Genomic DNA, 27,826 nt, shown 5'->3' with positions numbered 1-27,826 from the left:
AGCCATCTTCCTGCTAATGAATATCAAGTTCAGTGCTGCGTGGAGATTGTGCCAGCAGGGACACAGCGTGAGACTGGTTAGATTGTCGGCGTATAAGGGATGCCTTTGAAGTCTGGCTCCTGTGAGCAAACCCACCTGTACAGCCAGTGAATGGTTGCTACTCCCATACGGATCTTGGAATTGTGAAAGCATGGTCAATTGATTGCCCTGAATGGCTATATTCCATGAGCAATTTGACTGTGTTTGGGTCCATTGTGTCATTTGGAGAAACGTGTGACTTCTACTGACAGAAATATTTTTGTTGTAAATTTGGAGAGTTTTCCAAACTGAATGGGATTTGATTTGATTCAGTAGTTTCCTGCACAAAGGCAGTTTTTTCTTTGTCAAGACTTATTGTGGTGGATTTACCAAACAAAACTGGATTATATTTTTGTAACTCCTGCCATATCACCTGTAGTGATGGAATGTACACCTGTGTGTATTATCATGAAGTCTTGCACGACACTAGGGGGCATAATTCTCTCTTGATATTAATGGCTGATCCCGGGGGAAGAGACAAATCCTTTGGAAATTCTCCTCTTTGATTCAAGCTGTTTAATATTCACTGACAAATAACAGGACATTTCATACCTTTCAATAGCTTTTATTACCAGATGAAATTGGGCTTCTCTGTGTGTTGAGTTTTCAAGGCTGCCAAATAAAAGGAATTAATTTGAGCCAGAAAATATATGAATTGATTAACAAATCAGATACCCCTAAAAATAAAGAGATAAAATCCCCCAAAATGTGAAGAAATTTATTGTGCACAAGAAATGAAAGATTGTTCCAAATTCTAGGTAATTCAAGATTGATAAATTGGGTCACTATTTTTTCAAGGGAATTTGAGAGCTGTCATTTCTCATATTCTCTGTTAATAAAAGTATATGATTGATTGCAACTTAGGAATGGACTCACCGCCACATTCTTTTCAGCAAGCTTCACACCAATGCACATGTGGTGAGTGTGATATAACAACAGCTCTCTTCTGAGGTGAGATTTGGGTGGTACTCTTTCGTGTTCCATCGAGTTTTTGTGTGAGATTCATCAAAACTCCACCAGCTGTCCATGAAATGATACTATTCTCTTGGAGCTTTACTGTATATCATGGACAACATTCATCCGTCACTGATGTGAACACAAACTGAAGCCCAGGATTCTTTTTCTTTTTATCTGAAGACAATTGTCATTACTGTGGAGGTCAATGTAAACTTCTACCTTTACAGTGCTGATGTAAATGAATCTGGAATTACAAATTATTTGGTATTAAACAAGGTGCCTTGACTGCCAAGCCCTGTTGGGTCTTATTCACAGCAAGAGGAGAGAATTAGGAGAAAGCAGTGAAGGGAAAGTGACTGAAACTTGGCCATTTCAACCACTCGAACAGCTCTCGAGAGAGCCACTGAGAAGTGTCATTCTTGCAGCCCTGTAGGACAAGATTTACAGCTGTACCCATATAGACACCCCTTCTGGGGTTCCCAAGACGCCTCTTGCCCCCACCGGCCTGCCGTACATCCCTCCAATCATGCCCTCACTGGCACGTCCGCTTCAAAGTGAAGTTCTTCTCCAAGCGTTGTCGCCCTGGATGGGGTAAAGAAAGCCCCCCTTAGCAACTTTCACACTCACACTCTGATCATCACGTACGTCTACCTCATCCCAGCATAACGCCGAGGCATCTCCAATTCACTCACTCCCCCTGCTGCAACAAATTCTGGATGCATATATTGTTATGATTTGCTAGTGCCCCATAGCTAGCCACTGAATTATTACAGTCATAGCCAATAACAGACATCGGCTGAAAAGTAAATACCAGCCAATCGCAGTCACCATGTATTGCCACCCAGCTATTGTTAGGGCTTTTCATTTCTGCATCATTTTACACCAGTGACAGTTTGTGGTTTAATCATTGGATAATTTCTCATCTGTGCAGTGTCTGTCTTCAACTGGGACTATTTATTTTTTTGTCATGATCGATTAGTGACGCGAAAGTGTCCATTTAGGATGAAGGGCATGCAATTTAACCTTCCGCAGCTCTAACCATTTTCTAAACGGATTACAAAGCAGTACACTTGCCATACACTGAAGAGATTGGTATGATAAAGCTCCCTAGACTGAGACTACATGATTGCAATGTGCACATTAATGTATAGAGTGCTTTGTTCAGAGAAACGCAATGGACATTGGACTTTAGTCTGTGTATCGCAGCATCTGGATGATTACTCTTCAAATCGCATCAGCTTGCCCTGTGAAATCATTCGTCATTTAATGCCGGAAACCTGAGATGTGATCATGAATTTTGATTAAAAGTGACAGTGACCTTTTTCTGTTCTCTTCAGTGACTGAGACCAGCAAAGTCAGGATTTGCTGGGATAATTACGGTTTGATTTGAATATGACTGCAGTCTTTCTAACCTGACATCCCTGAGCACCCGTTGGACTTTGATGCTTACACATCCTGAGCTGGTGCACCTGATTCTATCTGTCATGATTACTGGTATCATTTGCTACAAAAACTCATGACTGATTGCAGAGGGAGGGAGGCAAACTGATAACCGTTCTCTGCGAAAACTTCCAGCGAGTTGTTGGGATTACCTCAGCTTCACTTCAGATAATAGGAACCTACGTTTTACCTGAAGGGCCTGTCGTGCGTGATCATCTGCTGTGTGGCCTTTTTTAAAGCCGTGGATTTGGCTGGATCTAACTTTTCTCATAATGCGTTTGGGAGTGTTTCCAGCCTAGATGGTGTGCCAGCGTACGCCTCCAACGAGTCGTGACTATGTCGCCCAAAGCCGTGTTCGTGTCTCTGACAGCCCGGTTTAGCCTAGCGGAACAAACTGAATGCACTGACTGTCATGCTTGTTGGCATTTTTCTCTTGTTTGTGGTGCAGCCAGGGATATAATGCTCAAATTTGTGATAAGCAAGCCTGCACCTCTCAAATGTAAGTAAACCATTCTCCCCAACTCATAAAGATATAAAAGTCAATCAGAGAGCCAGATAAAGGTCCCAGTATATCAATAGTAGCAAATGCATATTAAGGAAGTATTCAAAACATGTTCTGATCAAGCTGTAATTTAAAACACAATCCAGTAGGGCCTTGGAGAAATATAAATTGAAACAGCCATGAGAAAGCAAATCTTCAAAACTCACTGCAGACTATGTTTTGGAGGAACACTTTTAAACATTGCTACATTGATATCTTAATGTGGAACATCTCAATATAGAGGATAACATATCCCCAGTATTGGAAACAAAAATGTGATTTTACATTTTCGGTAGCAATTTTGGTCTTTGAGGGATTTTTGGTGAAAACTGATGTTTGTGTAAAAGACCTAATACTTTGGATTCAAAATCAAAACAGAGTTACTTATTTTACAGAAAGTTGCACAGGAGTATGCAAGCTCAGGCATGATATTGGTTTCATGCTCTAGTAGTACTTTTTAGTGATCAGAGTTAAAACTCTACTTTTAGCTTAATAGAACTTGTGATGTTAATACAGATCTATCATAGCACTGATGGTGATATCCACTCAACCATGTTATAATCCAAGGAAATACTATTTTAATGTTTCTTTGCCCTCACACTTGTGAAGCTGTTTTTCATTTTCTACCGTTCTTATGCAATTGCTATTGTGAAAAACACAAGAAACACCATTATTGCCTCTCCTGATAGTAATTAGTATTGCACAATTGCATTAACGGCAAATAGTGTTCCAGTCAAAGACAGCGTCTGTTGTCATTGTATGTTCACATAACTGTTCTGACGCGGTTCGTCAAGTTCTCTTTGTGGCTCGTGTTGTTTATTAATCTCACCACACAGATACACCTCTGTTCTGCCAAAATTGTTTCTGATTGAATGCATGATTGTATTTCATTGATGTCTCAAACAGGGAAGTACCCCTAACAATAAAAGGTAATCACTGCATTATGCTAAAATGGCAGCCTACAGGTGAATTATGGATGAATGAAAACAGTAACAGTAAAAAAAAAAGAGAGAGATATTGGTGACTCAGTTCATTGATGATTCTTTTCATCAGCCATTACACTAATAGTCATGTAATTGGGATAAATTACTGCTGTTTAACAATGTGATATTTTCTTGAATGGCATGTGTTTCCTACAAGATTGGCATTAATGATTGTCCCTTGGGCTATCAACAGCATTATTCTTTGTATCCCAGGGACGATGTCTCCAAGCAAGGTGTGAAAAACTATCACCATTTGAGCCACAGCTGAAAACTCTATGTGAGTTAATGGTATTCGCACAGTTTAATAAACTGAAAACTTCCATCTCTTTCATCCCACGCGATACAAAGGTGACTGACACTTTGACCTGTGTTGAACAGAAAGTAGAGCCATTTTGTATGTTTTTGTAAAATCCTGGGGGGGGGGGGGAGAAGGGCAGGAGAAGCTCTGTGGAGTTTGCTTGCTTCCTCGGGGCTTATGACATTTCTTTGTATTTCTGATGCTATGAATGTGTATGTCGATCACCCGTAACCTTTACACATTTGCCGATCCCCAAGAAAGATCCCGCACCACCTAGCTTTTCTGTTTAGAAGAGACTATCCCCTTTCTCTCTATTCTTAGGTGAAATAGCGGCATCAACCCATTATGTTTTTACGGAGTTTTGTGAACGTATCAGAAGTATGTGGGTAGAACACATTGCAGTAAATGCTCATAGAAGTGTAAGCACTCACTGTGCCAAACGTAGGCATGGTAGGGATGTAGCAGAAGGCTTGTAAGCTCTACTAAAGTTTTTTGGTAACTTCAAGATGGAAAGGTATATCGCCATGGGTTCCCAGCTGGGGCTTTGCATGTCATGAACTTTGGCATCCTACATTCCACGGCAGCTGGGTACAGTTACTCGTCTGCATCAACACAATCAACTCAACATGGAATGCATGCGACTCAAGACTGAGTTAGCCGGGTGTTTGGAATGATCCAAAGTTCTGAAGGCAGTTAACATTCTTTCGAAGTTTGTAATGGCGTCTTTGAGTTCACCTGCTTCAATGTTTATCATCAACAGGAAATATTAACCATGGTGTAAATTTTTCTGCTGTTGGATTTCATGTATCGGTGTGCTGGGAGCCAAAAGAGAGGAACAGTGATGAGATTTTTCCAGTGACATTTCTAGTAAGAATGCAATGTTCTTATGGATGCCGGATATATATATCACAGAGGAATTTTGATAAAGTCATACCCTCTGAAGCGATGAAAGACTGGAAAATGTTTTGTGAAATAGTAGAGAGATGATGGGAGAGAATGGGACAGCCCAAATGGATGAATTCTACTTTCAAGGAAGAACAAGATTTGTGTGTCTTATGCAGATTTTGTTGTGGCATGACGTACAACATAATGCAGCGTCATTGTGTGGAACTTCCGGATAAAGTCAAGTGAGCAATAGCTCTATTCTTATACGCTCTTGTGTTTGGTTCATCTGCTGTATATCTTAAAGGGAAGGTAGGTGTGGTTACTCAGATACCCTTGCTTCAGATGACCGTATGATGTATGAAGGCTATTGCTGAATAATGACCGTCATGAATGAAACATGTATTGTGACTAAGGGCACTGCAGCCGAACTTGGTGCCACTTATTGAAAATCTTCGTCCTGGGAAATGATGACCGTCTGCAGCATCACAGCTTATTCCTGTCGCGTCTACTTCATCTCGCCATGCGGTGATTACATAATGTGCGACTTGGGCTGCTCTTGTCACTGGACTGTGGGTTGTTTTCGTCTCGTCACTCGCAGTAAGACCCACATGTTGTTGTTTTTGGCAGCAGGGCAGCTTTGTTGATTACCCCATATGCTATATTGATTTTTCTTGTTTTTCACAATACTCTGCCTATTGAGCTGTTTTTTGGGTCGCACTTTACAAGTCCGGTCAGAACCCTTACTGCGGTTCATCCAAACTTTTGTACATTTTCTTCACCATTGTAACTACCTCTTATGGCAGAGTCTGTTTGAGGGACATGATATGGCAAATCAATGTTGTGAAACCATCTTCAATTAAAATTGAGGTTTCCTTATTATTGACATAGTTTGAATACAGTACCACTGTTTGCATACATTTAGGCCATGAATGTAGCTAATGATGTGTTTACTAGTCTTCACAAATATTCATTCCAATTTTTGGTTGACTTTTTCAGGGCCAATTTTGAGAATCATACAGTAATCTCATCTTACATCACTGGCATGTAACAGTTAGCAGAATGATGCGCTCATCTGATGATGATGCAAACTAACTTTCCAGCATTTAACCATGTTATTCATACAAAGGAAGGACGTACAATGATAAAAAGAATGATAGAGAAAGAAGAATGTGGGAGATGGAGAAAGGGAAGAGGGGGTGTTTGAATAGCCATTAACTACATTCACACTCAGGAGTTAGCAGTTTTTGCATTGTGATTCAATGCAAAAATTTACTTCATTTACCACCATTCACACAAGCCACGCAGGGCAAATTATTGCGAGAGTCCCACAATAAATCAAGCTGGAGTTTTTAAAAAAGAATTGAATTAGCAGCACATAAAGCACTTTGAATCTCCAGACTCCCTCCATGACCAGAATGTGATTGTGAGCTCCTGAATATGAAGATCTACTGTGGCAATTTGCCTTTGATGGGGTAAAGAAAAAAATTACTGGTTTTTTCTTTATGTGTCATTTGCACACGCCTTGCAGAGCAAATTATCACATGAGTTTTAGAGATAATCGATTGAGACTGATTTTGTAACACGATATTGCAAATATCAATGGTTCCCACATCACATTGCATAAATTGATTTTTTTTTTTAAAAGATGTATTTCAGGTGTGTGTAAATTTGACTAATAAGACACATTGAGATAGAGGGAGAAAAAGATCACTCAGGTACTGTATACGCTGTTATTTTTGCGAGGGTTTAGTTTTCGCGAATCATAGTTGGATCGCAAATTTAATAACACACGAAAATGTCTCCCATGTGCTTTGTTAATAGAGCAGTAACGTAAGCGTCGACGTCAATTCTCGAAAACAACATCTTGCGAAAATGTCTATGACCTCGTCATTCGCGAAAATATCTGTACGCGAAAATAACAGCGTATACAGTATACACCAAGTATAGTCTGCAAGTATAGTCCCCCTTTAGTTTGACGAGAGGTTCTAGTCGCTAGTTCTCTTGTAATGTGAGTGGATTACTGGATTTAGCACTTATACTTCCAGACTTTTTTTCCCCAAGTCATAGTGAAAAATGTATGAAAGTGAACGTGCATACTAAGGATCGTTGGACTGTGCAATTTGCATGTGTTTCCCTGTAAGTTTTTGAATTGTGACCTGTTGAGGTAGACTTCTTGAGAAATTTACTTAGCTTTTCTTTTTCATGTAATTTGTATCATGTAATGTTTCCTTTTGTTGGGGAAAAGAAAATGGCTTCTAAAAAACACCAGATGTTGCAAGAGTTCAAATTGTTCACTGCATAGTATCATCTGCTGGGGGGGGGGGGGGGGGGGATAATCGTCACTCCTGAAAAGTACAGCCCAGTCATCATGCTCTGTAATTTGTGACTATACATTGTCATATGAGAAGAACATAGTATCATCATGTATATTTCCTCGGGTACTATAGAATACCGCTAGAAAATGAGAAATCTGTCACTTTCGTCAGCTCACTTTTCAAGCACCCCTTCCTTTTTTTCTCCCGAATCATTCATTCCACTGGTTATAAGTAGACCTATTGGACGCCGCAGGAAATTGGTCATTTGCCGGGCGCTATTGGAGTAATCAGTCAGTGTCGGTTTCCTCTCGGTATGCAATCATGGAGGATGCGGGGACATACTTGGAGCTGTCTCATCACTGGAGCAATCAAACAGCTTCATCTCATCTAGCCTGCCTTCAAGGCACTGACTGCTATTTTTCATGTTATTAGACTCCTCAGCGGTCACAGCATGTGGCTGCTCACTCATCCGTGATTATTGTTCACATCATGGAGAATGCTTTACTTTTTCATATTCTTTCTTTGGTCTTTATACAGCAATGTGAAGTCAAAAAAAAAAGGAAGAAACATTACGGAAAAGCATAAGACCCTTTCTGCTTGCTTGTTTGAGATAGAAATGTTAGTGATATCTTTGTGGTACATGTATATATACAAAGAGACATTTTGCTACTAGATGACCGCAGCTATGTATGTGCATCAGTCCTTGCATGCATTGGTCAATGGTGGTCAGCAAATGGAGGTGTGCATTTCATATCAAGTTTTCAGACATGGTTATGAAGAAATGGTGAAATGGAATCAAGAGACTTGCAGTTGTTATCTGCATCCACATTTCCTCAATCACCCCCCCCCCAAAAAAAAAAATAAGAAAGAAAATAGAAGAAGTACCCAGTAGTGAGAAAAACAAACAAACGTGCAGTAAACATGAGGTTGCATCGTATGAGCTAATTTCAGATCTCCTAAAATGTGTTGTTGGCTGTAAGTAAGGCTAGATAACCCATACATCTCCAGAATATTGCAGCTTTTGGTGTGTTTGCCTTTGTTTTGTGGTAAAACAGAAGGGATAATTTGCTGTTGCTAGGTAATCTCAACTTGAGAGTCGTCTGTAGAGACAGGAGGATAAACCAAGATGTATGTAAAGAAGGGACAAAGTTGGGAAAATTAAGATGATCATTACACTTAAGAGTGAACAGGCTTATCTGGTACTTAAAGCCATCACAGTAGCGAGCTCGAAGAAAAGTTAATTTCCGACCGTGCCCTTGTTAAGAGAGATACCAATAGAGACATTGTCAGTCATTCAGAAAGGAGAAGCGAGTCTGCATTTTGATGAGTATTACATGGGTATGTTTGATACCTGTCCATGCTTCAATAGGAAATGGCTGAATGGGCTAAATGATCATGGTTTCTATTATAATTCTCTCTGTTCAGTCAGTTTGGAATCATAAATGCATGGGCATTTTGATTTCATGGTGTGATGTCCTGATAAAAGAGCCATGTTCTAATTTGCTTTCTAGAGATGTATTTGGGTATGTACTTCATGCAAATCACTTAGAGTACCAGGTACATGTATGTCATTGCATACAGAGAGCTTTTTTTTTACCTCTGAAAAGACCGGCAGGAATGCCACAAATTAGAGTGTTTTCCTGTAATCTTTGAAGAAGAAAATACACTGTTAAGGATTTCTGTAATGATTAGGACTTCCTCTCCTATTATGTATAGTACAAACAGGGGAAGAGTTCTCAAGAGTAATGATTTTTATAGCTCTCTCTCTTTTTTTCTTTTTTTTTTTGCTGAAGCAGTAGCTGCAGAAAGCTCTTATACTGTCGAATTGTCATTTATTTCTCCTTCCTTTTTTTAAAAAGTCTTTATCTGGCAAAATCCCATTAAAGTGGCAGATAAGTTTGTCAGTTAAAGAAAATTCCTATTATTGCTAACACTTTGTTCTCAAAAGAATAAGTTGCTTATCTCTCATCTGGGTGAGTTTCGACGCAGATTCTAATTAGATGGTTTAAAAAATAGTTGAAAGGTAAAAGATCTCCCTTGAGCAGGCTAGGACCGTAAGAAATTCCAAAAGCAGCCATAAAAGGTGAAAAATGCAGATATTGATCATCCTGTTTTTTTCAAGAACAAGTTGACAAATGAAATATGCCTCTAGGGAGTAGAAAGCCAGGGGCGGGGATTTTCGTGAAGAAATCTTAGAAAGGGTCGAAAAAACAACATATGTCCAGTGTAGGGGGTGCTCTAGCGTAAATGGGCAGATAAATAGCTCCTAAAACCAACAATGCCATTTAGTCAGTGGTCATTGTTAATTTCTTTGTGACTGACCGGTGTTTTTTTATTGATCACATAGTTGGGATTAGGGTAGCGTGTGATGAGATTTCCCCTGGTCAAGAGATCCAGAACAGAAAAACAAAATTGCATTGATCAGACCTTTGCAGGGGTGGGGTGCCACTCGAATTAAATACTATTAGGCACTTAACCTTAACCCATTGGTAGCTCCCAATGAATGCTTTATCAGTACCTTAACAATGGTATGCTCTAATGAAATGTTGATGCCGGTATGATTATGGAGTGGCCTTTAATTTTAATCAGTGTGCAGCTTCTATATTTTGATTTTAATGTACCAGGCAGATATGCAATGTTAGTATGCTTTTGATGTGATAAATTAGGCCAGGTTTCATTTAACTGCTAGTCTATGCACCACAAGGAGGGGGGGGGGCAGGATTGTATTTATATACCTCATTTTGTTGGTGATCCTCTTGTGTCTCTTCCGGTATGCTGCCAAATTTTATTTCATTTTTCAATATCTGCTGGGGTGATATAACTGCCTCCATATCTGTTTTATAGTATCAATTGGTGTGTTTACCTGAAAAAAATTCTGAAGCAGTATCACAGTCCTATAGATAAGCTCGTTTGAGGCATTTTCCGGCGATAGATAAATGCAACCATGTTTTCAAACGCATTTAGAAATGTCGATTTGAAACGCCATTCAAAGGGCGTTTTGAAACGCCTTTGAGACAACGATCGCCTTTCTGAGAGTAGGTGAACACAATGCTGTTTTGAAACGCATCTCCAATCTGCAAAGGTCACCTTCTATGCAGTATACAACCCACAGGTTACAACACAGGCCTCAGTTGACCTCTGCTTCTTGGGTCGAACTGCACAAAGCAGCTGCACAGTGAGAACACTCGAATTGCGATTTGATGATGGGTAGACAAACACGGCACCCCGAGCATCGCATTTCAAACCACGTTCGCAAACACCATTCCAAACGCATTTTGAAACATGACTCTCTCTCTCAAGTTAGATAAACGCACCCATGTATGGAAAGGTCTTACATTAATCTATTCTGTGTTATCATTATCAATTTGCTAATTGATATATCTCAATTTTGAACAGTACAGACACTGAATACATTCTTAAAGTTATTTTCAAGTATTGGTCAGTGTTGTCAATTACTACTTATTTTCAGTTTTCTGAATTCTATCCAAAATTGTTGAAGTCTGCGTTATTTCAAGGCTAGGCAGTTTCATTTACGTGACTCATTGGTACACTAATCTGAATAGCCACTGGGCTTTTAATAAAATTTTATGAAAACAAAAACTTTGATTTGCACAGCACTGGATATAAAAGGTACCTCTAGGCATATTTACATTGAGAATTATTACAATTTAGATGTCTCCAGTTAGCAGAAAATTGAGACTTCCAATAGTCTTGTCACAAAGAGTGAAATGACATTCTTTGCATCATGTTGCTCTTAGTTTTCAGTGTCTCTCACAGGGTAAGTGTTGCATTTGTTGGATTTCATTCAGTAATGATAGTAGAAGTTATCTATCTCCAAAGTACTTCAACTGATATTCATAAATGGGATGTACAGGAATGAGAAGGTAGAGGGGGTGTTGCTATCTTATAAAAAAATGCCTGCTCAGCCCAAATGGAAGGCTAGGATACGAGATGGAGTTGGCCGAGAGTGAAACTGAAGAGAGGCTTTGCTTCGATTGGATCCGATGGGAATCCAGAAATTACAGTAGGTTTGGGGGGGGGGGGAAGAAAGAGGGTAGGGGTGTGAGGGAGGGGTATAAATGAGTTAATGCAGCAGAGGTAGTCATGCATTCTGCTGTGTGGAATGGTTGTAGGATATGCAGTAGTCCCAGTTCCCCCACCCTCCCCTCCCCCTTTAAGAGGAGTAGTGGATAAATAATGTCTTTTTTTCAGTTACCTTAGATCAGCAAATAGTCAAAGTTCATGGTAGTCGGCATCTATCACTATTATGTAGTCTAAAGCACTGCAACTTATATGCTTTTTTTTCTGTATTCACACCAGAAAAGAAAAGATTTACAGCAAACTTTCTTCTACTAGAAACATAAATAGAAGACTTCATGAATTCATATTTAAACACGTAAGGTATATTGGAAGGCGTGTGAGCCAGATATTTTGACAATTAGTTTAAATTTAATAATTCTTGTGATTTCAGTAAAGTAAATCATCGGTGAACCATTATGTGTTGATATCAAAAGGATACATGACCAATGAAATTGTATAGATATTCTATTTTTTATTTTTTCCAACATAGTTTTCATGAGTGGAAGACATTGAGATACTGTGCTTCCATTTATTTTTAGAAGCTCATTATGAACTGAGTCTTAGCTGCCTCAAATCTGGTTGGCACATCTGAAGATTTTATGCAGCATAAATTCTACTTGCTGAATCTCTGTAGTGAATATATCATTCTTTCATTTTTCTCCTCATCCCTAGCTTGCTCTTTCACAGACATATACTCTTATCTCTCTCTGTTTCTCCTCATCTCATGGCAAATCAGCATGAGCTCCCATGTAATCGATCTCCAGATCTTCTTACACACATTAAGAGGGAGAGAAGATATTTCAAAGTGGTCACGGACTATCATTTATCCCTCCCCTCCTCCCGGGGGCAATCAAACCATTAGTGCATTGTCTGAAAATTTGGCATGGCGTTCTGCCCCCCTCTCGAAACCTGTCAGATGGCACACGAGGGCCCGCACTCCGAAGAGAAGAGGCGTGAATATTGATGACTGATGCCTCAGTGCTCTATCAGATCTCTCGTCTTTGTTCGCGGATTTCTGCTTCGACATGCTCACTGCATCAGATAGTGGAGTTCTCATATATTATACATTTCGGGGGTCCATAGAATCATTCAGCTAGAAGGGAGGGGGAGGGAAAAGATGTGTGGTCACTTGATGCATTGTGTCAGTTTGTGAATGCCCAGAAATACATCCAGTACAGGGGATATGTCATATGTCAGTGGCTATGTTCAATTGTGAGCCGTGACTGAAGCTTGCATCTAATTGATTGATGCATTCTTCATAGCCAGGCGGCATTACGGTGTCTGTTTAATAAAAGCCACGCTCTTGAAATTATTCCTGACTCATGTTATGAGGGTGCGCCAAAGTTAATTGTGATGCGACAAACATTTTTTTCCATCTCCTAAGAATTGCATAAACTGAATGTATAGCTTCCTCATGAAGCTTTAATCATCTATAACTATTTGCCTTCCCTCTCAATACTCTGTAGTAATATAGGCCTCATCGCTGGGGCGACAAGACCTTGTATTTCAAATTTTGGTGAAAATGACTTTTTTGGATTGATGGTCAGATAATCAGTTAAGTGATGTCTTGGCCAAATTCTAGCTGTCTTATCCCCAAAATGAAGCCACCATGGCATGTCAAAGGAAAGCCTATCCCATTTGATATAGTGCTTTGGCTGCCATGTTTTGTTTTGTTTTTGGTTGGTTGGTTGTTTTTTTGTTTTTGGTTGGTTGGTTGTTTTTTTGTTTTTGTTTTTTCTCTCTTGAACATTTGACATTTTGTAGATACGAGGTCTTGTCGCCCCAGCACCAATATGCTTTTCATCATAGGTATTGGAATGCATCTTGGTGGTAAATTAGGAGGAAAAATACAGCAAGCAGCACAAATATAATTTGTGGGATGTTCGTAATGTGACAGTGAATGATGTTCATTGACTCCAAGGATGGAGTAATTCCGATGACTCCTCCTCAGAGCTGTGTTGCTTGCAATCTATCAACCTGTACATGCACAGTCACATGGGCAAAGCAGTTACACACCGTACTCATATATCTTATTAGATTGAATGACAGCAGCAAGGCTGTTTGCATTCAACTGACTGACCAAGTGATCGTCATAGGTGTCTATAGATCCAGCATAGATTCATTAACCCTTTCGGTGCTAGTGTTAGATATCCTAGTTCTTATCATCTGGAAGAGACATTCATGGTACACAATATAATTTTGCTCTCTCCATATGGTTATTTTTAAAAGAAATGAAACAAGCAACAAGTATTACAAAAGGAAGTAGTGTGATGCAAAAGTTTTTCCAGGTATTCAAGTCTATGACTGGTCTGACATTTTATTGGTTCTGTATGGGTTAACTCGTCCACCTGATGATCTCATTGTGAGTGTCCACTGACCACTGAGAGGAGGATGATATCCACAGGACAGTTCTGACAGTCTGAATCAATTACAACTCATTTCAGTTTATGTGTAAGATGCCCATGCCATGAAAGATAGTCATTCTTCATACAGCTAGACTCAGCTGGAGAACAGCGTAATTCCACTGGTTTCATTCAATTTTGTATTTGCACATTTTCTACAGGGAAGTGAGAATGAAGAAATACAAGGTCGTTTTGCACTCTGCAGATATGACCTTTAGAAAAATATCATTGATTGTATAGGAGAAAGACAAAAAAGAGTGACTCCACACTTTGGCACACAAGGCACATTGAAGGGAAAATCAATACCATGTTTTTTGCTTACATGGAACATAGTTTGTGTATCACCATATCATAATCAAATCTTATGTTTGCTTTTTTCTTCACACAGACTCCTTGAAGCTTGAAAACATCCCCAATGGGTCCGTCACCAAGAAGCTGCCTAAACCCACCACGCCCACCAGTGACATCCAGACACCGGAGTCGACCACCAAGGGCAGTATCACCTCCAACCGGTCCAAGAGCCCCACCTCCAGCGCAGACTTGTCGAAGGCAAGCTCATCGACCCAGTCACACTCTGAGTCAAACTACAACGACAACAACAATGCAGAGGTTGCCAACGTTGTTGCCAGGCAGGAGCACACGAACAGACACGAGCCCAGTCGACCCTCTCCGTTCGACAAACTTGTGGACCCCGTCATCACTCGCATCTTTTCCTATCTCTCGACGAGGCAGCTATGCCGCTGCTCTTGTGTGTGCCGAAGGTGGCACAGGTTAGCCTGGCAACCGTCGCTATGGACGTCGATACACCTCACCGGGAGGAGAACGAACGTTGACTTTGCGTTGAAAGTTTTTGTGAAGCGGTTGTCGAGAGAGACGCCGTACCAGCCGCTGGACAAAGTGGAGAAACTGATCTTGAATGGTTGTCAGAGACTGACTGATAAGGGACTGGTACTCATGGCACACCGGTGCCCAAAGCTGTTCCATGTGGAACTCATGGGATGCCATCAAATCAGCAATGCTGCCATCTTCCAGATCGTCTCCAGGTGTGATGGCCTGGAGTACCTAGACATCTCAGGTTAGTCTTACACTCTAAATGTTCCTTCTATTTTGCCATAGTTTGTTCTTTCCAACTCAACCCAAATGTTGGAAAACCATTTCAGTCAGGCAGCAGATACAGCACACCATCATCTGATGCATTTATGTGTTGGCTTGCTACACTGTATAGCAGATTACTACTGGCAAACTTTCAAGGCATTATCGCCTCTCTTTTTGGTCCATTATTCATCATAACAGAGCTGTTGCTTGGACCGTCATTATGACCCAGTGTTACTCACACAAAGTTGACCGTAATACAGTAGTTTCTTTAAAAGACAAGGATGGCCATCTGTTTGAACAGAATTTCTTCATGCATCCAACAGTTGGGCTCCTTTTCTATAGATTCTCTTTCTTTGAAGGGACCATCTGTTTGAACAATTCTTTTTTGCACCCTGCATATTACATCCTTTATACTGTTAACCCATTGAGGACGAGTCTGGAGTATACTCGGGCAGGTGTCTTTGGGAAATGCATGTTGTAGCAAAATCAAACTGTCGTCAATGGGTTAAACTGCCAGACTTCTTAATACTTACATATGTAGGACAAAGCACAGATTTGTGCTCTCTTTAAGAGAGGTCCAGCATCTCAAATTCCATTGATGTTGCACTCAATCAGATTGTGTAAATAGTAAGACAAGATTCAGAGACACTTGAATACCAAGAGTAAAGGTGCCTTGTGAAAGTGCATAACCCCTGTGAGTTGTGCCCATCTGTTGCTGGACAAGACATCCATTGTGTGCACGTTTAAGGAAAGGTCCTTACTCGTCTTTGTTCATTCCAATTTGTTTTGCTGCTTTTGCGATAAATAGTTCAGATCACAGGTACAATAGCCAGTTCACAACATCCACAAGAGCTGAAAAATTTTCTGAAAAGGAACCAAAGGTCATTCTGATGAAATTAGGGGATTCTGCGTAATGTAAAGAGGGCATTAACCTCAGATTTGCAATGCTGTCAGTATCTGTTCTCAGCTGCCCAGTGTTTCATTACAAGCGGCTTTTCAGCTTAGGGAAGCAAATGACCGATGTAAGAGGATAAATTTGATTGTAGTGTGGTAATCTGGCAAACCGTCTTAGAACCACGAGGAGCATTATAATCCTTTGGAAGAGATGAGCACAAAGTTGATTCCAAAGTCGTTTTGTTATAAGGAGAGTACTTTTATTTGCGTCATTTTTATTTTGGAATTTTAGCCAAATTGCCAATTTAAAGTTGCTACGAAGTAAACATCATTTTTGCAGTTAAAATATTCAACTTAATTTGCCATGTGGCATAGGGCAAATGGAGTTTTGTAAAGTGTCTTCACAAAATGTCTGACTGAAAGCAGTGAAAAACTATTCATTCATCTGCAGAAGTGATAGTGTCTATAAGCACTTTACTGAAGAACTGTATCATCAGAGTAACAAGCATTCTGTTCTTTCAGTTTAGTCTTTGCTCTATAGTAATCCGACAAGCTCATTATCTGTAGACTGCACAAAAAAGACAAGATCAGAGATGATCATGAAGAAGTAACAATCAGGAAAAGCTGCTTCCCAGGATTTGGGAGAGTTAGGCCCAAAAGAACTTGTAATCTGTTTTATTATGATCACACTCTCCTTCTCTTTTCCCAGAGCACCAATCATTCCCATTTCTAAGATAACCTTGTGCAGGAGCTTCCTGTGTAGCTTATACTAACAGTAATCCCTATTCGAGATGAGCTTTTCTTTCTCTGTGTTCAAACTTGACTGTCCCTGTGTTGAAGTGGCGTTAGTAGAATGAAAGGGTGCTGGAATGGTTTCTTTTCATTGAAGATCAGATTAGTGGCTTCCATCAACCTATTAGTGTCTATCCCACATACCATGTAGTTTCTCACAAAAGGTGGGCAATGTGGAACAAAGTGGAATGGAATACATCTAAATTATGTGAAAATTTTTAACAAAATAAAGACAAGAGACATCTGTCTGGTGGAAGAATAAGATGAATTGTATGTTTCATAGAAAAAGCAATAAAGAAGTAGAAGTAAGATTTGATTACCAAAAGTGCAGAATTGTACATGCCTGAAGGCACTTGTTATACCAAGCCACTTTACTTATCGAGCATTAAAGATGATATATCTCCTTATGGAGTACAGATATTGTGCTTTTGTGTGGCAGTTGTAATAGCAGAACAGGTAAACATGTACAATATATACTAGGTTCAGCGTAGGTTGATTTACATGGTTCAAATCTCGTGGCAACTTCATGGAACTCATACTTGAAGTGGTGAAATGTTTGTAGCCGTACCTGTCACAATTTACTGTGTGGCCACTATACAAGTTGAATAAAAATCTGTTTGTCCCATATAGATGTCATAAGCATAAGGTGCTCTGTTTAAAAAAAAAATGGCCATTAATTCCTGTATGGTATCATATATCCTTGGATTATTTGTATAAATGATCAATATTTCTATACAGTAAACTGACAAGGTAGTAGATCTGTCAAAGACTATAAATGCTATAAATTCTTATAGGTCCTTAGTGTACCATCTCCTGCTGTTTAACCAACATAAAAAGAATTTGTGGCATGGTCAGTATCACATCTGGCATCTTAGTAAACCGCTCTCGATTGCATGATATATTGAACCTGTAAATCTGCTTTCATGACACAGACAGACAGACAAACAAAAAAATATTGTATAGTCTCGGTGAGAAACCGATATGTCCATTATGACACTTATAAGCTTCAGAATGTCTGCTCCAACCTGACAAATTGTGCCAGAGTTCAGGTAATATGTAACACCCCCTTGGCCTGTCGAAAAATAAGCAGACATGGCATTTGACTTTGGTGTAATGCCTCATGCCAACTTCTTGCCAAAATATCCACCTCCCCCTCTCGGTCTTTCTCATCTCTCACAAGATATATACAGTAACAAAGAGCAAGAGAGGGAGAGAGGGAGGATGGTCACAAGGTATGAGAAAGGAAGAGGGAAGAGAAGAAGATGGAAAGAGATAGAGAACAAAAGAACAAAGGACAGAAAAAGAAGGAGTGGCAGGAAAAACAAATCAAGTCCATAGTCACCTGGATAATGATTAACAAATGAGATGAAAACACATCTAAAGGTGAAAACAAAAGATGATGGCAAACTTTGTTTGCTTCATTTCACCTCTTCCACATCAGCTTGTCAAATTTGGGGAAAATGTGGTAAGTGTGACCTGACTCACCCTTGCGCTTGCACTTGGATGATTAATTAACCACTAGGTGTCAACTCACTCAAATTTTGCAGAGCAAACTAATGAGTAATGAAATCAAACATCTCACATACCAGAGAAGAGAGGGCATCAGCTCTCCAAGACACCAACCAGAAATCAAGTTTTGGGGAGGTGGGTTATGCAGCTCAAGCACAAAAGACAGACAATGATCTCTAACTACACCATATAGAATTGTGGACAGGGTAGATATTGAATAATTGTATTGTCTGATTGTAGAAAATGATTGCTGATTTTCAGGGTAATGATGTGAAAATGTCCCATTGAAGTACAAAATGCTGTCAGTTGTCTCATGAAGAACTGTTCCTCATGTATAATTAAAGGGATTGTATAGTTTTGGTTGAGACCTAATTTCAGGTTCCTAACATTTTTTGATGAGATAATGAGAAACCCCTTACGAAATATGAAAGAGCATACCATTTTATGAGGAATTCAACGTTTATTTGATGAAAATTGGTTTTGAAATGGCCGAGATACCCAAAATAGAGCGATTCTAGTAAGTGTGGGACCCACACTTTTTTACGATCGCTTTGTATTACTTTGTTTTTGGATGTTTCAGTCATGACAAACCCGATTTTCATCAAATAAACTTTGAATTACTCTTAAAATGGTATGCTCTGTACTATTTCATAAGTGTATTCTTGGTATCTCATAAAAAGCTAAAAGCCCAATTCTCATCTCCACCAATACTGTAATATCCCTTTAAGATGTATTTGTGATGTACTAGAATGTAATGGAGGAGTTAGCTGTTAGAATTGATTCAAAGTAAAGTGCATCTGTCTGTCCCCATATTGACGTAAAATCCACCAGGAAGTTAGATGAGGAAAGGTGATCACAACATCATTATGTTCATACCTACAAAAAATCTTTTCAAACAAGATCAAATATCAAAATCAAATCCCTTTTAGCAACCCCTGAAAGAATTTATGCTTGGCTGATGTCATTATATGGGGAGGAATTTGTCTGGAATGAAAGAATGCTTTTGCGACATTCCTTGGCTGATTATAGAACAATCATACCTGTGCTCAAAACAGTTCCTCTATAACAAGAAACCCAAGTTGACCTTGAGAGCTGTCTCTTTTGTCTGAATGTATTAATTATAGCCTTTATTATCCACTACCATCAAAACAGCAGTGAAGGAATAATGTGATCATTTCAAATCAGTGTAGACAAGTTACCTTCATCATACAGCATGTCCTACAAAGTTGATGACAGAGTTGGAATTTTTGTGCTTCTGACACATCCAAATTTAACATTACAGTTGAAATATCTTTATGAGAATGTCAAACACATTTGTAAAAAAAAAAGATTCAGTATGAATGATAATTTAGTTATCTATCTGACTGTTTTTGCTTGCTTTAAAATCAGTAGGCCTACTATGTCACTAAAGTGAACTATTCATAGTCTACTGTCAGATTGAAAGGATTTGTACACTAATTATTTTCTTCATCTATAACAGACAGCCATCAAATTCACTTCACAGAAATGGATCAGTGATAGAAATCAGGAGAGACAATGTCAGCCCCAGCTTTAGCTACATGGGCACACTGCTTGTGGTACACTTGCACAATAAATTTCACTGCATCAGTTTGAAAGATAATGTTACCTCTCTTATTTGACCTGTAGTGACCTTTGCACTTTGACCCCAGAGCATATCAAACCAGCAGTTATAGTACGGATTGGATTGCTGCATCTGCATGGCGAAGTTTTGTGATATTGTTCCATTCCCTTGATCTTTCCTCAAGGAAACTGTCAGACTAGCCCTTGAGGAGGGGATGAAGGAGAGGGGTTCAAGTCCAGATCATTCATGATAAGCTCTTGGTAACTGTCTATCAAACAGTATTTGAAACATATTCTATAATTTCACAAATATTGCATTCAAGAAAACACTACACAAGATGTGAAGACAGAGTACCAGCAAGCAGCAAACATATAGTCATCAGATAGTTGAGCAGAATGGTTTTGTTTATGACAAGGAAAAACAAGTTTGATTGTTCTCTCATACAGTGACAGACGGTCATATATCCATGTCAGAAGCTTTCAGAGCATGTTGGTTGAGAGCCAGAAAGGTGTTGATACCAGTCAAAGTTCATGGAGATAAGAGCCTGCTTCAGAACTGACATTTGGTCTCCAAATAAGTGCTGTAGTTTGACTTACTTTTGGCTATTGCATTCAATATTGGGCTTTGTTAACAGTTACAGAATAGTGATTTCTATCACTCAAAAAGTTTTAGAGCATAGATAAAATACAGTTGGATTGACAAAGTCCTGGGGTTTGATATTTCTTTACATGCTTGTTACAATTATCTGTTGTCTATTACACCTGTTTGTATTATGTCTTATTGAAGAGTGAAATTAAAATGCATTCGTGACATACAATAGTGAGCTTATTTTCTCAGTTCACAATCAAATTACTATCTTAGGTATGACGAAATAATATTCAGCATCAATTGAGGATTAATTGCTGCAGTTGTAGCTGGAATTTGTTATTTCAAAGTAATAAACTATTTTATGGGCCATGCGACAAAGATATGTAGTTCGGTATCAGTATTAATTAGAATTTCAGCCTGATGGGTGATTAAGCTGATTAAACATATTTGGTCATGTTATGCTACCTGCTGTTCAGAATTACTGCACAAATACCAGTCACTTTACCTCTCTCGTAACTATAGGCAACCCTCCCTGTGTCCAAGGGTGAGTGCATTGTAAGGTGGTGGTTCTGGAAGGGTTAATTTGTTTTGACGACATGTTGAAATATTGTACAATTTTCACCACACCTGTGCCATCTTCCAAACCCGCCTACCACCTGTTACTCTATATCCTGTGTGTATGTGTGTGTCTCTGTAAATGTATTATCTGCAGAAGGCTATTTGTCCAATGGCAATTATAATAATATGATATCCACCAAGGTTGGTCTATTCGGTGTAAACATGGTGGGAATATTTTCATAGGGTGTTGTCTGTATCATGACTCTAGCATTGTGCGGTATCTATGCTTCTTGCACATGGGTCAAGACAGACATTGTGGATATAATGTCTAATTTCAGGATGTTTATACCAGAAAACAATCAAACTCCAGATAATAGTAGATCCAGATGGTTGTGGTTATTCTCCTAAAAGCATGGAATTGTGTCATGAGATCATCTCATAACTCCATGCATGACTAATGACTGCATGGTTCAAATGTTATGGAAATCATTTTATAGTACAATGCTTCTTTATTATGTTGGGGTGAGCATTTAGGGCAGTCACCTATGAGAAGAAAAAGAGGACAAACAGCACTCAACTTTCTCTCATTTGAGTTTTCATATTTATCTGTGGCTGTTGTTGTGCCTTCTTTCACAATATACCTTATCTCGTAGTGGCTTTGATGACATTATTCCCACAGCATGCCAGTCTGAAAGCAGATATTCGTTCATCTCCACTGTTATCATGTTGATGTCTAGATCATTGTTTGTACCTGAAAATCATGTACAACACTGTTTCTCTTCTTTCAAAATGCTTGAAGTAGATAACACAGATATACCAACAAATGGATAATGTAGTCAGGCTTGGAAAGGATGTGAATACTGGGTTGTAAGATTGATGGGAAGAAAGTTCATTGCAATTTCTGTTAGGGCTTTTTTATTAGGTGTTATATTGAGGTTTCATTGGCATTTCTTTTTCCGGCTTGAAACTTTCATGAAATGGCACTGGCGTTTGATTCATTGTGTAGACAAAATCTTTATAGAGTACATTTTGCTTTTGCAAATATTGGCTTCTCCTGAAATTCACAATAGTTTTCATGCACATGAAAATTCTGGTTTTGCTGTGTACAGAACTTTATTTAGAATTAAATACCTAAATACATGACACACACACAAATACAGGATGGTTCTCATGGTGTACAAATTGATCTGCTTCCTCCTGTACGATTTCATTATTTTTCCACAGTCTGAAAGTCCCACAGTGAATGATCATAATGAGCCATGTATAGCAATGGACCATCTACCATCAAATTGGGTAGATAATTACTGCACTAGCCTGTGGTGACGATGACAGATGGCCGTGTGAGAACGCCACCTATATATGCTATTGAATGATTTACTGCCAGTAGAGGCAGTGGGTTGCCAGGGAAAATTAAACCATGACTCTACGGGTTAAACATCTCGTGCTTGCCAACTTCATATTTTAATAATGACTGCTTTTCCGTCTTAATATTAACAACACAAGTTGGAATTTTGGGAGAAGAGTACAGGGACTGCATTTTATGTTGTGAAAAATGGTACCATAAAATGGAATTGAAGCATATAATTCAGGCTTGGGCCATGGTGGTTGCTATGGATACCAGCAGATCAGTAGTGACAGTGGCCAGGTCATAGACTGAAGATGCAGGCTTGATAAGGATATAGAAGACTTTCCTTTGAGAGGCAAAGACGTCGAGAACAGAGCAGAAGGAGTAGAGAGAGAACATTAAAGAAACATATATAGAAGTTGTTGTTTTTTTCCAAAGAAAATAGAAAATGAGACTGATTGGTGTGCTGCTTGAAGAGGATAGTAATAGCAGATACTGTAGATAGTTTGCTCAATTTTTACTTCAGATAATGTGCATACTTATAAATTATGACATGTGAGTGCTAGTGAGGGCAGAGACACTTAATGGTAAACTACATCCTTTTTTATTTCTATTATGATTCATGCATGACAGAATTTTGTCTATTTCTCATTTTCTTTATTCTTTTGAATTACTGTATCATCTCATACTGTAAAATGAGGAATGTTTGCATGCATTTTAATTTCACAAGTGCCAAGATTCGCGAAATTAAAATGCACGCGAAAGTTCTTGTCTACACTATATACATTGAATGCCAGTGGCAGTTCGCGAAAATTTCATGCCGCAAAAAAGGCCGTCGGCTCCAATTCGTGAAAAATTCATGCCGCGAATATATCATGTTTTACAGTACTCTGTAGCTCTTCCATGGTATCATGTAGACTATTCACTTCGGAGAGATCAAACGAAGAGCATAGTTGTTATGAGAATCAATTTATGGTATTTCATTAGTGATGGGGTGCTGACGTATCATGACCTTGTGTGACTAATTTTCGTTGCTGCAATACATCTTCTTCCACGACCGAGTCCAGCTCAGTGATGAAAAATACCTGCTGCGATAAAAGAATAAATTAACAAATAAAATAGAAATTACCTTTCAAGGTTCCACTGTGAAATTATTTTCCAAAACCCTTCAAGTGTAATGTCAATGCGAATATTTTGTCTCGTTCATCAGTCTTTTCCCAGATTACCAATGTTGTAAGGCTGCCAACAGTTAGGGGTCAGGACACATCAGATTTCATTTCTTCATAGATTGAGTGAGGGCAGGTTGTAAGGAGGCTCTGGGGAAAATCCCAAATGTTTTGCACAAAGCTAGATTTGGAGAGGTGCTTTATAGATTAGTCTTTGTCCAGGCTTTGCTTGACGACAGTGTAAATTGGAGTGGGACTTTGAGCCATGAAATGACTAGAAAATGCCTGGAAGGTTGTTTGAGTTTTGGAGTTCTCGGTTTCTATGGCCACACAGGCTGTGTCAACACACAGCCTACTTTAATATATGTAACTCTGTCACTGCCTTTTCTATCTGGTCATATTTCATCTAGTTATTTTCCTGGTGATTTCAATTAAACTTGTGCTGCAGAGTTGACCAATTGCTTTTAATTTGGATAGGACTACGCATGGACACACTTTCAGTGCAGATAGATGTACGAGGGAGGTGAGACGAAACTTCTCACCTCCCTAGCTGCATGGATGTACATACACTGTGGCATATGTTTTCCATATTGTGTATGAAGCCTTCTTTGATGTGACTGTGTAGAAAGAGGACCTGTTCTTGAAGCCTTTTTGTCATAGTACATGTACATGCTGAAAGTCAAGTTCAATGACTACATTGAAGAATGCACAAATTTTCTATCACTGAGAGTGAGCCAAGCCAGTAATGCAGAGTTACAAATCACTCATTTCTCCATGAGAAAGAGGTATGAAGACACAACATTTGAATGCATCAGTGTCCCCTGTAAACAAACAACAAACAAACAAACAAACACAATGACAAAGTGAAGGAACCACCCATTTGCAATTATCCCAAATGACCAGGGGGAACAGGGAGATAGTGTAAAGGGCAACCTACACTTCACTTTCCATTTTAATTGTTGCCAGTGGGCAGGGAAAACAGTCCCCACACTAAGGGTAGGGGATAAACTGGGTCTGTCTTGGATTTCGTGGCAATATAAAAACGTGAGGACAATATCTTAGCTCTGGGTTGCCCACGGCGACACATTCCGATATCCTCTGTAGTAAGAAACCAGGCGGTAATCTGTGATCGTGTTTGTTTGTGTGTGAGTGTGTGTGTGTGTGTGTGTTTGCGTGCAAACGAATCATTGCAGATTGATATGATGCGTTAGAGATTGGAATCAGATTACACTAGTTCTTATTGTTTTTATTATACTCTACAATTTGCAATCCTTACACAAGTGCCTCAGAAGTCCACAGCCGTGACTTGGAGAAGCCTGATGATTCAAACGAGCACCAAATTTGCACGTATCGTCTAAATATTGCATTCTCTGAGGAAAAGGCATTAGGACGTTGAACGTGATAAAGCGGGTTTGACAGGCTGAGAAATCTCACTCTGATCACAGAGTCCCATCAGACTCACTCCTCTGTGTAGCAGGAGGGGCATCCTGAAAGAGAAAGAGGTTCTTACAGGTGGCAGCCATCGCTTACCTCATCATGGTGATCTGGAGAAAAAGTGGTTTAATTCTTGCCTGAATGCAAATTGATGTCATAACATATCACAACTTTCAATACACATTAGCACATGGTATTTTTTTTTCAACAAAACAGACCCTAATAAACAGCGAGTAAAAAAGAAGGTACTAGCCTGGGATTTGAACCCGTACTACCTACTGCTTGCCAGGGTTCACGATAATTACAGATGAGGAATATGATCTCATTCACAGAGATTAACCCATTGAGGATGAGTCCCAAGTATGCTCGAGAAAGTGTCTATGGGAAATGCATGTTGTAGCACAATCAAACTGTCCTCAATGGGTTAATAGCAAAAAAAAAACAACAATGAACAAACAAACAAAAACAACAACAACAACAACAACAAATAAAAACTTTGTAACTGCCTTCTCTCCACAAAAACAAATTCCCTTCATTTCTAAAACAGATTTTTTTTCTTTACTTCTTCAATGACAACTTGCAAGTGCAACATGTAGTAAAAGAAAGAAATGGAAATAAGAGGAATGCTATCAGTCTTCTAGGTACCCTAAAAGTGGATTTCCGTAATAAATGAAATCTAGCACTTGTATTCAATTCTTAATGCCATTTTCGGTCAGAAATGTGCCTGAAACCAAAAGTACCTGAAAAAAACCCTACAAAATGAAAGTTAACTGACTTTTTTGAGATGAGTATATTGTAGTTGCATCCATTTTGGTGTTTTCTTGCACACAACAGTGCCCATAGTTAATCGCCTCAGTCACGGCCATGAGAAAGGCCTGCAAACCCAATTCATAGCTTAATGTGGCATGACAAATTGATATTCAATGCAGCATTATTCAGTCTGTGATTGTTCTCCTTACTGCTGGCTTAAGAACAGTACATGGACGTAGAAGGTCAAAGGAAGTATCTCTTCATCATTAGGTGCTTCCACGAAATATGGGACAAATAGGAAATGATAGTTAATCCAGTATTATACAATAGTCAATTTTACATGAAGACAAGCAGTCACCGGTGAATCATGAGTATATTTGTATATATGCAAATATGTGTGTATGTATTTTTATACAAGTTTGGGGATGATGTTGTCATAAAATATATGGAGAAAATTTCAGAAATATTTGTTCCTTGTGTTTGACCATTATGATATAATAGTTAGCAGCCAGTGAAGACAATTCTTCTTCCTTTGTTTAGGACACTTTATTGCTACAGTGCGATGCTAGACCTGGAGGTGAGCCAAAGGTTTATCTTTTTGTTCTCCTTTGTTCTCTTTGCCATTGCAGGCTGCAAGCAAGTAGACTGCATGAATCTTCCTGTAGAGCCAGCCACCTGTGACTCCAACGACTTCCTGCAGCAACGAATAAACTTGCGGCACCTTGACATGTCAGACTGTCCCAAGCTGGATGATAACGGTCTGCGGACTATTGCCACAAACTGCCCGGCCCTGGTGAACCTCTACCTCCGGCGATGCGTCGGAGTGACCGATATTGGTGTGCAATATGTGACAACACAGTGCTTGATGCTGAAGGAAGTGTCCCTCAGTGACTGCCCACACATTACAGACTGTGCCCTGCGAGAGCTGGCCAGGCTGGAGGACCACCTGCGATACCTCAGCGTGGCCAAGTGTGAGCTGGTGACAGACATGGGTGTATACTCTGTGGCCAAAGTCTGCTACAAACTCCGCTATCTGAATGTTCGCGGATGCCCCCTTGTGTCGGACAAATCGCTGGAATCGCTAGCGCGGGGCTGCCCAAGGTTGCGATCCTTGGACGTTGGGAAGTGTCCACTTGTGACTGACCAGGGATTGGTATCTGTGGCCACCAATTGTCAGAGCTTGAGGAAGCTGAGTCTCAAGGGCTGCCTACATGTGACTGACCATGTCATTGAGGTCCTGGCCCAAGTCTGCCCAGACCTCCAGCAGCTCAACATCCAGGACTGCGATGAGGTGTCCAGAGAGGCCTACAGACTGCTCAAGCGCTGCTGTCGCCATTGCATCATTGAGCACACCAACCCTGCCTTCTACTGATAGGTCCTGGTCATTATCAGTAACCAACCCACCTCCCTTGACAGCCTAGTCTCAAACTCTGCTCACAAAGTGTCAAAGTTCAGAGATCAAACAATATGCAAAAATCACACACCTGTATGTCTGATCAATACTTTTTTTTTTAATCTCAAAGGTATTTTGCAAAGTATTTTAATTTGTTTTCTAGAGGATCTTCTTTCCCTATGGACAAGGCTGCAGTAGTCTTTTAATGGACAACACTCTTCCAAAATTGATATGTTTTGATTGTCCCATGAAATTGTTGGTTTGCCCACCAAGATCTTTTAAAGTAGAAAGGTGTTCACCCCTTCTGTGTAGTCTGCCTACATGAAAAGATGTATACTAAATTGTAAATTATTAGCAAATTTACACTAGTGTGTTAAAACACAAACAAGAATTGAAGCACACAGATGTATTTTTTTTTTGTAGTCAAAATTACTTTTAAGAAGATATAGTACTGACTATGCATTACAACTTTGAACTTACAAAACATAAAATCTTCAAAATATTTTGAAGAATTTGTTGAGAGAAGTCAAGTTACATATCAATTATTTTGAATAAAAGAGTCAGTAGCCAGGGTATTTTCCTAAAGTCCCATTTTTTATGTAGTATTTTTCCACTTAAATACAGCTCTGAAGCCCTATGAGCAAAACATTTGGAAGAAAATACGATGAAAGTGAACAACTCTCTGTATGGAAGAAAAGTTGAAGCAGAATGTTTTGGAAGTTGTGTATTCTAATCACTTAC

The 27,826-nt window shown here is 39.4% G+C and overlaps 1 protein-coding gene across 2 annotated transcripts in view; it reads left to right on the top strand.

Moving 5' to 3' along the window:
* The window catches only part of LOC139740327 (uncharacterized), a 77,581-nt gene extending 50,105 nt beyond the window's left edge, over positions 1 to 27,476 (top strand). The window contains exons 1-3 of one of the 2 annotated variants that reach the window (XM_071650922.1): positions 1,543 to 2,974; positions 14,368 to 15,054; positions 26,322 to 27,476. In XM_071650922.1, coding sequence (XP_071507023.1) covers positions 2,812 to 2,974; positions 14,368 to 15,054; positions 26,322 to 27,064 — 1,593 coding nt within the window. In that variant the 5' untranslated portion in view covers positions 1,543 to 2,811 and the 3' untranslated portion in view covers positions 27,065 to 27,476. Of the gene's footprint in view, positions 1 to 1,542; positions 2,975 to 14,367; positions 15,055 to 26,321 lie in introns of those variants that run through there. The other variant, XM_071650921.1, reaches the window with a different exon arrangement.
* Positions 27,477 to 27,826: the final 350 nt, after the last annotated feature.

Source organism: Diadema antillarum, unplaced genomic scaffold (assembly GCF_040938485.1).
Source record: "Diadema antillarum isolate AM-2024a unplaced genomic scaffold, OU_Dant_1.0 seq00000847_RagTag, whole genome shotgun sequence".
NCBI classification, from domain to species: domain Eukaryota; kingdom Metazoa; phylum Echinodermata; class Echinoidea; order Diadematoida; family Diadematidae; genus Diadema; species Diadema antillarum.
This window is presented reverse-complemented; position numbering and strand designations above follow the sequence as displayed.